At 42.6% G+C, this 12,259-nt stretch overlaps 1 protein-coding gene across 1 annotated transcript in view; it reads left to right on the forward strand.

Annotated features, from left to right (window-relative positions):
- Window positions 1–12,259, forward strand: part of LOC146835053 (vitamin D3 hydroxylase-associated protein-like) — a 411,367-nt gene that overhangs the window by 95,767 nt on the left and 303,341 nt on the right. Inside the window, exon 2 of the mRNA XM_085602722.1 lies at window positions 8,266–8,379. Coding sequence (XP_085458848.1) covers window positions 8,266–8,379 — 114 coding nt within the window. The remainder of the gene's footprint in view (window positions 1–8,265; window positions 8,380–12,259) is intronic.

Below are 12,259 nucleotides of genomic sequence, written 5' to 3' on the forward strand. Positions count from 1 at the left end.
GGTGTGTGCTACACCTCCATGTACAATCCTCACCCTTACATGTGAATTTCAAGCTATGCCAGTAGGAGTTAATTGAGCAAAACTTCCACTCCTTCAAGAATCCGGCTTGAAAAAGGTAGAACGAAAATAAAAGGAATAGGATGAAGAACATGGGAACTTTTTTGTTATCCCTTTCAGATTTGGTACCAACACCTTTGACTTCCAAGGTGGAGAATGCAGATGTGTTTGGTTTCTGAATCCACTTTCTCTAACCAGACAGGATAGAAGAGGCTTTGGGAAACCTTTGAAAAGAAAACCTGAAAACCATGTTAAAGACTCCTGATGTATGTATGCCGAAGAGTATTGCTAGCCAGGGGAGCCGGGCCCCCTTTCTTACCCCCTGCAACGAATCTTTCTTAGGGTGCTTGGGGAATAAAAGATTTAGGTGCTATTTCAGTTCGCAATTACAGTGCAACCCGTGTGGCCACACAGTAAAGCTCAGAGTCGATAGAAAGGATTAAATATGGCTTTATCTCAAACTCATTGCCAAAGTAATATAAATCAGTCTCGGAAATAGTAATTCGGTTTTAAATTACACAAAAAATCAGAAAGACCGTCTGGTGGTGGGATTGAAAATCATGATCCTCCTGGCTATAATGGATCTAAAATCTAGGGGCTTATTTACAAGCACCTTGCGCCAACGGTGCGTCACTTTTTCCCATATTAAAAGTGACGTGCGGGCAGCACAAAGGGCTTGTAAATAAGCCCCCTAATTTCTACAGCTAAGCCTATACTAAATAATAGCTCAATTTAGATCCATTAAACAGAAAGGTATCAGCAGAAGAACTTCAGTAGAAATTTTATTAAAGAAAGAATATTACATGACATGAAGCCACGCAATATGTTGTGACGGAGTAACCCATCCGCTGAGATCTAAATCGGGCCCTAAGGCCTTTTGTCAAGTTAGCAAAGCTAAGACTCAATACACATTATATTTGCATGATTCTACTACACAAACAGTCACATTATATGGGCAAAGGTACAAGTCTGATATGTGTATAATTATACAGTAGGTATCATATACCTTTATAATACATTTTGATCAATCAATGCTATTAAAACCACTAGTACAAATATGCATGAAAACTACATTTCATTAGTTATATAAAAGAAATGGTAGTACACACACATCATAAATGTGGAAGTTGCACAGTAAATGCACTTTCTCTATGGCTTCAAGTGCACTTCACTTCATTCCTCATGCTATAGCACATGAGTACATAAGACCCTTTCTATACATATATGTGGCCTAATCAAACAGAATATGGGTTTTAACTAATTAAACACATTTTAAAAATTTGGAACTATACCAAATGTGATTTTCCTTCTACGATTTACATAGATTTCAATATTTTAGTCCTTGGAATTCCAATGAGGTTAGCAAACCAAAGAGTGTGGCAGAAATGTTTACTAACATATTGAACTTTTGTTTTCTTTTTTTCCACCAGAATAACATATTATTTCTCCTCCATTACTATGAAATATTGGAATGTTAAGGAAACATTCCTATCCAATTTTTTTCAAAAAAAGTATTCTACCTAAGGGGCCGATTACGACTTTTTGGCGGAGCGGTTGCACAACGATGTAAACAGCTGTGCCACTGCTCCGCCAAAGGTAGCCCTGCCCACCCACCAGATTGCGAATTACAAGTAGTTTGGCAGGCAGGTGGCATGGCGGTCCCATGGCGGTGTCTCTTTTAAAGGCAGCGGTGCCTTTGAATAAGGCACCGCAATGGGACCACACTACAAGGTTCCTGCAAACCACGGACTCGAAAGCCCATGTCGTGCATGAGCCTATGTGCACAAACATTGGGGGGCACATGTTATGCCCCCCTTTGTTTCCTCTCTGCCAAGGCTTTCATGGCAGTTTAACCTCACAATATGTTTGGCGGGACTGTGGCGGTCCCACCAAGCATATTGCCGCCTCTGACCGTTTCTCCAACGCGAGGGAATGGAGGTACCCTGGCAGAGGTGGCTGTCCCAGGGCAGTGCGACTGCCCAGATCATAATCGAGCGGTCAGACCGCTGGTCCAGCGGTAGCTGGATCTGCCACCGCTGCTCCACCGCTGTGCCACAGCTGCAACACCACGAGTCTGGCAGTCCTCAGACAGCCAAACTCGTAATAGGGCGCTTAGTGTGGGAGCATAGCTACATTGGTGAATGGGATGGAGAAAATCATTGAGGAAGTAGTGAACACCCACAAACTCATAAACCTAGATTTACCTTTGCAGAAAACCATCAATAATGGTTTTCTTTTAGATAACAGATTGGATTTTTGCTCACTGGAATTGTATTTTGCTGTGGAATAACAATGTTGTGAATCAGTCCACCAGTTTCAGGTATACATGCCTCAAACCATTTTGATGAACATTCACTCTACGTTGCTTCTTTCTGCATTATGTTTGGTGCAATCTTCAGATGTGAAATAATCTCGATTAGTGTCGTAAGCACATTTCCAGGCATATTTCTCGGAAGGTCTCTAGTTGCTTCATACCTTATTTTGTATAAAAACGTAGAAACCACTGTTCAGGGAAAATTCTGGCTTACCTGAGGTTTTGCAACTATATTTTTGAGCTTTTCATACGGCTTATTTTCCTACCTTTCCTGCATATTGTATTGCAGTGTTTATATTGTGCTTCATATGTCTGATGGGATCATGGGAAACTTTGATCCGCATTGTGTTCCAGGGTTTCATTTCAGAGTGCATGGTTGAAACGGGTTTTAGTTGTAGTTTGGCTTGCATGGGAGGTAACATAGATGCAAGATACTGGGCAATTATTTTTTTTGGGGGGACTACTCACCTCAAGGAATAGTAACAACCCTTGTCAGGGTGAACCCTCAAAGTCACTAAATTGACCAGTGCTCAACCCACTGGCAGCTGTGTCACGGAGCAGAGAAGCTGAACTTACAAGCAATTGTAAAGTGTTCATGCAGTACCAAAGCAGTAATGTGGAAAGCAAAATACTAAACATCTGAAACCAAATTTGAAAACTATATGTACATTGATTAAACCAAATGACACCAAAACAAAACAAGTACACTGCCATTTTCTATTCTTAGTATATTAGGTTAAAAAACAGAAATTCTGTGGTGATAATATTTCTATTCTTTTTCCCTAGTCCGCTGCTGCATAGCTAATTCCCCTCGGATGTGGGCCTATTCAATGCAGACCTCCAATGACATCTTGCCAAATTTTGTGTCCGCAAAACAATTAATTTAGAGCCCAAAAAAACATATGTGGTATTTTTCCTCGCCTGTCGCTAAAATACTGTGACCCAACCATCAAACCAGCACCGTCCATCAAGCCAGAGCTGATGTCTGATGCCAGAGAGTGCAGGTTTCAATTAAAACGTGCACTCTGGCACCAGCTTAAGCGGGGGTGCTACTGAGGCAGAATAAATTGTTTTATGGCCTTTCTTAACATTTAGCCCGAAATTGCCACTGTTTCAATGGAAATCAATGGGGTAAAAACACATTCTCACGATTATTATTTCTTTTTAAAACGTTCCACTTTCCTCTTCTAAAATGTTTGCATGCATGCATGCCCTAACGATATTGACAATACTACATGAAAAGGAGTCCAAGAATTCCCTTTTAAAAAAACTGCGTAACTGTGCTTGATAGTGCTATAGTCTTGCATAGTCACGTGTGCAAGAGCGGCTCATTTTCGATGTTCGGTTTCTCTTGGGGTCGGGGGCAGTATCAGCTTCAATCCGCCACTGAGGCTCTTGAAGAGGGCCGAGGAGTAGAGAGTGATTTACGGCTGTCAACATGGGGAATGTTTTCCATGGGCGCAGTAACCCGACCCTGCTGTCAAACCCTTGGCGAACGAGCACTCGGACGGGAGGGGTGCGTGCAGTGCGGTAGTCGCGGCCTGATGAAAGTACACAGGCACCTCCTGAGAGCAGTGCTGTTGGTAAATAATTTTCATGGATGACTGGTGATGTCAGTGCAAGCCTTTCATCACTTGCTCTCACACTTAGAACATTGGTGCATGGTCAGGGAGAAAAGATGTCGACAAACGGGCGGCTCTTCAAAACTGCCGAATCTTTGGAGTGAAACAAAAAACCTGAACACTCACGTCTCGGAGAAAGGCAGCAGAAAAAGGAGTTCTCCGGAACAAAAGATAGCAAATGCCATCACAAGAAAACTGCACTTGGCCGGTGCCCCTCAGCCATAAATAGAATAGAATATTGGCTGCACAACTAGTAAGAAGGCAGCAAAGCTGAGCGATGCTTGATTGAAACCTATCGTAAGCTGCACGCGGGACTGCAGCCATTTTATTAAATACAACAGGTCTTGCAGACAGCGCATGCACTGTAGGCTCGACCTAAAAAGCACAAAAGGAGAAAAGTAGGAGAAAGGTAAAGATAGAAAAACAATGACACGGTGTTGGGCTTCGCCTCTGTGCCGGGTCAGCGCCAAACCATTTGCCTACACCCCTCCTATTTTTATTAATTAGGTTTTGTTGGCATTAGGACTCCATGCTAAGGTGCTTGATCTCCCTCCCTAAAACATGATGAAATTGGCTTACACCTGATTGGCATAATTCATTTACTTATAGGTCCCTAGTAAAGTGGAATACCATATACATAGGGCCTGCATATTAAATGCTACCAGTTGGTCTGCAGCACTTATTGTCTCACTCACTTAAGTAGCCCTTTAAAATATGTCCCAGGTCTGCCACTGCAGCATGAAAGCAGTTTTAAACTGTCCATTCGATTTGACAAAATAAACCCTTTGCCTTAAACTCTCCTTTTGTTAATATAGTTCACCCTAAAGTAGGCCCTGGGTAGACCACAGGGCAGGGTGTATTGTAATTAAGATGGTCGTACATGTACATTTAGGTTTATCAATTTCAGGTGGTAAAAAACTCACAAACTTGTTTTTCATTATTGTGAGGCCTACCTATTGCTCTTAGAACAGAGAGGAGACTGGTGGCTACCTGTTCGTTGATCAGCTCAAGGTGCATTGCTGATCTGCCTGACTTCACGGCAGCTCTGACTACATTCTTCTTCTCATCAGCAAATCCTATTCAGCGGTCCTTCAAAGATGGGGCATCAGGCTCGTGGAGCCCTCGTCGGCTACAGCTTGCTGCTTCATCCCGCCGGAGATTCTCGACTTCCAAAAAAGAGACCAAGTCTGAACGAAGAAGTCTTCACTGTGACTTCATCCGTCGGCTTCCTGATAATGCCGCCTCCTCCTCAGACACCAGCTGCAGCCTTCCTCCTTTGAATCTTTACCTTTTCAGGCAATTATTGTTCAAATCTCATCTAAACGCTAAGGTAAGAGCCAATCGGGCCCAATCCACTTATTGTATCTGACCCGTGATCCATCGCAGTCAGCCATTATTTTTCGACTTTTACCCGGTCTCGCGCCACCAAATGTCCGCAATTGGTCTTCTGATCTTTTGGGTGCTTTAAACTTTTAAAATTCATAGCCCTGTGTCTACTGATTTGGATTTTTGGTGTTTTGTTGTTAAATAATGTATTAATGTTTACTCTATTTTTCTAATTTGGGGTGGGATTTTTCTTGCGTTGTGGCTCCTTTTGTGTCAAGCTACCAGCTTATTAAGCACAGGTTAATTCAGTGACTTTGTGGTTCACACCAGTGGCATAACGAAAGTTGATAGGTGCCCCCTGCAAGGTACACAGAGGGGCCGCCACTCCGGATTTAATCTGGAGCATTCGGGCTTGAGTACAGTGCTGAGGGTGCCCCTTGCAGCTCAGGGCCCCCCTGCACTGCGGGGGCTACGGTGGCCTGTGTTACGCCCCTGGTTCACACTGGCAGGGATTGTGGCTCAATCGACAACCCAATTTCCTACACAAGGGCAAAAAGCGGTTAAAAATAACCCGCAAGAGTCAAATAAATTGACAGAGATTGTATGGTGGAAGGAAGAGGCACGTGATGGAAGTAAGACTGCAGCCAGTCACGGCTCCTGTAGGTAAGCGCGGTGGGGCGGGCGGGGGGATGTCGACAGACGATGGAATAGGATTTTTTTATTTATTTAATTTTCCCTATTCTGTCGTCAACCCCACCGTCCCTCCCCGCCCCACCGTGCTTACCTGCAAGAGCCACAACTGACTGCAGCCTTGGTATTCGGCCACCCTGGCATTGTCAGTGCCAGCTGTGACCTTCATAAGAAAAACTTCGGGCACCAGCACTTATTTTACAAATCAAGCACTGCTCAGAACATGATTCTAAAAGCATTAAAATCCCAGCCACTACCCAGCAGAAATTTACCAGGACATATTTTTGTTTTAGTTTTTACCTCCATGCACATTACATCCGTTTCACCACAGAAATACTGAACGTACTAACCTCCATCAAATAATCTAAGTTATACAGGTTTTATGGTATTTATTTTTTTAACATTTCCGTCTGTATTTATCCATATTTTTTTTGTTGTCATTTTATCTGTATATATCTGCATTTATTTTTGGCGCTAGCAAGATAAGACTCTGGAGCTAATATTTTTCCACGTTTATTTAAATAGACAGTGCACACGGATGTTATAGGTTTAGCTATATGTATATGTATGCCAAATTTAGTGAATACAATACATTCGTGAGCTGCTGCTGTGTTACAACATTGAAAGCACTATGTCACTAGCCATGATTATTAGATGTAAACACATTTAGAATTTAGACGAGTGCACCTGTGCACTGTCAGTGACCTGGCCAAAGAGAGCATGAAAGAGCTGACAGCTTTCGTGATAATTTAGATATTTTGGGTGCCTCCTTGCTCTTATGCCAGTTCCATACTCCTCTCTGCAGCATGCTCTGCGGTGCAAGTTGCTGTCCACAGCTGAGCGAGCAAACCACTTCCTTTGAGGCAGCGGGCTCTTATTTCTGACCACCAAGGATCTTTAAAGTGTCATGGCAACACCTTTGTCCCATCTCCGCCGTTCGCCAAGATCTCCCATGTGGATAGGGCAGTCTTGAGAATAAATCTTCTGCCTGGTCTGGGAATAAAGTTGCACTCCTCAGAAGTGAAAGGCCCTGCATTAGTCCTGCCGGGTCTATTTCCCTCACACTTCTGAAGCCCGAAATAATGAACACCCACATGAGCTGGCAGCTTATGAATCTCTTTTTTTCAACTAATTCCGTCGCTCATGCAGAATACATTTTCCAGAAGGGAGAGACAGTCTCTGCATTGAGGACTCTGGGCCTTCCACCTGTATCATTTGCCTTATTATACTTTTTACTGCCTAGTAGCATTGAACCTTTTACCGAATTGAGAAGACAAAGTTCTGTTTGTTGAAGACGTTTTCAGTGCGCTATATCACTCAGTGTAACTGAGGCCAGGTGGAAGAAACACGATTTAACTTTGAAAAGAGTTTACAGATATGCCCTGGCTGTCTCTGGCAAGATGCACCTCGCAGGAATGTTTACATTCTGCTATTGTTTTCTTTCTGTGTTTCTTCATGCCAACCAAAGTCAGGGTGGAAAGTTTTGTTTTATGGCTTGCAAGGATCCGAATGTTAATCCACAGAATTTCCCTACTGTGTTTATGCTGCTGGTCTTTTAGCCCTTTTCGAGTCACATTCAAAAAGATTTTTTTTTGCTTCTCAAAGTGACTCAGTGACCATTTGGTTATTTACTTATTATTGTCGAACTTCCAATAAGCAGTTTACAAAAAAAGAAAATAACTGAAGCCACAGGTAAGAGAAAGGATTGAAAGAGTTTTTTAATGCTTTGTCACCCCGCCGATCCTCACAATCTCTCCTGCAATGAACTCATTTCTGCCGGTCTTGCATTAGCTACTTGGCGCGTCCCCAGCCTCCATAAAGAGCCAACAGTGAAACAAAAGGGCTGTGGAGGGCAGGCCAGAGAGACCCTCATAGGAAGGAATTTCCTGCGCATATCCAAGATGAATGGCCCAGCAGGTGTTAATGTGGGCGGGCACACACTGAAATCAGGAAGAGGGGGGCGGAGCACGGATGGCCAAACAATACTCTGATTCCGGTTTGGTCGTATTTTTCCATTTCTATTTATAAATACAGAGGGGAGAAAAATCTTTTTCCATCTGTATTTATGTGTAAAAATCAGTTTAAACGGAAAACCAGGAGCCTTAAGTATAATTAATGTATTTTTAAGCAAGAAAACTGATTGATTCAGAATAATGAGATTTCTTAGTGGGTTAAAGACAACATGCTGAAATGAGCTACTGTGGCACACTATTACTAGGAGAGCAGCAATAACTATGTTTCTCTTACTTCTTCCAGAATCCTCTTGAGCAGCCCAAAACCATCCTTTCCCTGTCCATGGTGGACCTGGCTGGTAAACTGCAGGATGGATCCCTCTCTCCGGAGAGTGTCCTCTATACCTACATGGGAAAGGTGAGATACATTTATTGGCGCTCACATGGCCTATACTGTATTGTTTATTTAGGAATAAAAAATATAATTTATCTATCACATTTTGCATCAGAGTTGTTTTCAAATATACCAAAATACATGTACCTATGCCATTTTTTGGGGTTTTGTTTTGTGCGAGAGGTCCTATTGCGACTAGATAATACTTGGGTAGTTAGTAAATGTACTAAAAAAAAAAATTAGGGTGAACTGGAGGAAAAGTTGCCTTGAGATTTTGAGAGCTGCAACCAAAAATATGTGCTTGCCTAAACGATGTATTTATCTTGCCTTATCTAGTGTTATTTTGCTAACCAAAATGTGTAATTTTTTCGTTATGTAAAGATATAATTGTGTTTAATCACAATGCAAATATTTATATAGCGTCACACATATTTCATTAGGAAAATCCATTTCACGTGCCTTCTTGAATTTCCTCTTTAAAGCACGAAATCTAAGCCAGAGCAGTACATTTAAATAAAACTTCATTTTTCGAAAAACAATTGCAAACTTTGAGATGGAACTATTCAATGCAATTATTGCTTCTGTAAAAAAAAAAAAATCTCCAAAGCCTGTGTTAAGGTAAAAAAGCTTTAGGGGTAGGTGCGTCTGCCAACTTGTTTTTCTTAGCTGATCTGTTTAGGCAAGATGGGATTGAAGTATTTTTTGCGCATGCACAAATACATTTTGGTAAGCAACAAATATTCTAAATTATATGCTAAAGAGGACACTCTATGTCTGGAAAACTTGAGCCATGATGACATTCAGTCACAATCACCCTGAACCTGTTATCAATCTGGGATTGTATTCACACATAGTCACATCAGGGACATTTAAAGACATGGGGGCTCACATCCATACCCTCACAGTCACTGGAACTAGGGGTGCGGGAGATGCTGCAGCACACCCAGAGTAGCCGTGCAGGAGTATAAAAGAAGAATCATCACTTAAGAGGTCTTTTATTTTGTTTTTAGGTCGAGCCTGGCGGCAGCGCGCATGCGCTACTCGCTCTGCGAGGCATGCTGTATTAGAGTTTGTTGTTTAAGTGTCTCCCACTCTCCGCCCATATTTTTCATTGTCTTTGTGTCATTGTCCTTCGTAAATGGTGGCTTCTGATTCGTAATTGGGCTTGTTAGTCCCACCTTGGTACCGCCTTGTCTCCATTTGTTATGGCCCATAACGACTGGACCTTTTACTTGGCTGGTTACACGGCCTGCTTTATCTAGGGGGTGTGCACTATTTTTGTTATTGCCACTGATGGGAACAATAGCGGCTGCTTTTTGCGGAATTTGCATAATGACCACGGCGCCCACTTTAGGGACACCTCAATCATTTTTAATTTTATTCATTTTTCATGTTGAGCGTGGCGTCCACTTCTGGGACACCTCGCTCAGTTTAACTTTTTTTTTTGTTACTTTCAAAGTGAGCGCGGTGCTCGCTTCAGGCACCCCATGCTCTGTTTGTTTATTTATGTTTTTACTTTAAAACTGAGCACAGCGCAGCTTCAAGGACAGCGCTCTCGGTCTCTTTATTTATTTTTTAACTTTAACATTCAGTGTGGAGCCCGCTTAAAGGATACCGAGCTCAGTGTTAAAGTTTTTAAAAAAAAGAAACCAAGCACGGTGTCCTTGAAGTGGCGCTGCGCTCAGTTTGAAAGTTAAACAAATATTTGCAATGCAATAGATCTCGCATTTATGCGAGTTTAAGCTATTGGCATTGTTATTTACAATGCCAATAGTTTAAACTTGCGTAAATGTGAGACCTATTGCATTGCAAATGCCTGTTATCTTGAAACATGTGCGTTCAAAGACAGAGGTCAAATGTCAAGCAGTTTTGTTTGACAAATTGCTGCTTCCATTTGTCAATGGAAATTGCTGTTTAGTTTTCCCTACTCCTTCTGCAAAGTGAGTGAATTTTCCAACCAACTGACAGTCCTCATGGAGTCCAGAGAGTGAAAAGAGAAACCTGCAGTATGTCATATGTTTTCTGACACAAGTGACACACGTGGGAGAGGGGTCTGCAAAGAGAGCAAAACCTATTTCATTAACCCCTTCGCCGCAGGGGTAATTCCCCCACGGTGCGGGGGGGCCGGTGGCGGCGGCATTGTGCTCATGACGAGCCCAGCTCGTCAAGAGGCACAGTGGAGCTGTGCTCATGACGAGCTGAGCTCGTCACGACTCTGCCCACTGATTGATTCTCCCACACAGGCGGGGAATCAATCGCGCGTGGGCGGAGCGCGACCGTTATGACGAGCCCAGCTCGTCATGAGCACAGCTCCACTGTGCCTCATGACGAGCTGGGCTCGTCATGAGCACACAATGGGTTAAGGGAGTGGCTTAAACATGTAAACTAGATTTCTGGGATTCCCCTAGTGTGCCACCCAACCTGTATTTTGGTGACACTATGAGCTTTCTGTTACTGTATCCTTATAAATAAGTCAACAACGGGCTAGGGCGGACGACCTTGAATCTGGGGAACTGGTTTCAAGTCTTGGCAATGACACCGAACATCTTGTGATTCTGGGCAAATCACTTAATCTCTCCGTGCCTAACAAAAATGAATGTGTCATCATGTAATGATACTAGTGCTATATAAACCGCTCTGATACCCGATTCAGGTCAAGTTCGCGCTATATAAAACTCTGTAAAAAAACAAAAAACAGCCCACGACAATTGGCTTTGTCCATTATTGTCAGCTGTTTAAGATAATGAGGCTTAAAAGACTTATATGCTGAACTGAGGGGAAAAACCAGATCCTTGAAATAGCTAACAGTTTTTACAGAATGCAAGAGTAAATAAAGCATTTAAAAACGAAATAAGACTTAAATTGCTGACATGGATTACCTTAACGTTTAGTTCATAAATCGATCAATGTTTTTACCATTAAAGTTAAAAGGGCAATGATACAGTTCACAGTACGGACCCGTTTCAAAGTCCATTTTATTTACTACAGAGTCTAAGACACAGATGGACCCAGAGGACTAAAGCCCTGCATATATCAAAAATTGAGTTATTTGTAAATTGACTTTACAAAAATTTCAAAATATATCAGCAGCAAGTAAAAAGCAAATGACTACTGAAGATATGTCAAATGTTGGAAGAATATATATTTGCAAATGTTTCATATTATTTTTTCTATTTCTGGGGTGTGATAGAAACAAAGATTTTAACAGTATCAAAACAAACCAAGATTCTTTTTGTGTGATAATTATGCCGAAAACCCACATTTCCAGATCTTCTGTGCACCCTGTAAGTTTAGCATTAAATTAGCGTGCCCGACAAAAATGTAATGCCTATTTGAAGAGCGCATTTCAATTGAAAATGTGCTCACTGTGAAAGGCAATTCCCTGCCACCCCATGTTTTACTCTTCTATTTGGAACAATGTGCTTGAAAATGCACCAGTGGGTGCATACTACAACCCTACCATCTTGTTGATTAGACGTGTCTCATTTTCGACAACTGTCCTTTATATAGAGCGTTGATTTTTCACAACCCTGTGGCTTAAGGCATGTAACCCTGATGGCACCCGACAGACCTCAAGAACTTCAGACCCATCTCCCTCCTCCCCTTCCCAGCCAAGGTAATCGAGAAGGCCATCAACGCCCAACTCTCCGAGTTCATGGAAGAGAACCACGTCCTGGAAATCTGTCAATCCAGCTTCCGAAGTAACCACAGCACCGAGCCTGCACTCCTCGCCGCCACCAACGACATCCACTCCCTCCTCGACCAGGCAAACTGCAGCCCTCATCCTACTGGACCACTTGGCGGTCTTCGATACCTTTCCCACCGCAACCTAATCACGAGACTCCACGATGCCGGCATCCGCGACCAGGCCCTCATTCTTTACAGACCGAACACAGCGAGTCAG

The sequence above is a fragment of the Triturus cristatus genome, chromosome 4_2 (genome assembly GCF_964204655.1).
Source record: "Triturus cristatus chromosome 4_2, aTriCri1.1, whole genome shotgun sequence".
Taxonomy (NCBI): Eukaryota; Metazoa; Chordata; class Amphibia; order Caudata; family Salamandridae; genus Triturus; species Triturus cristatus.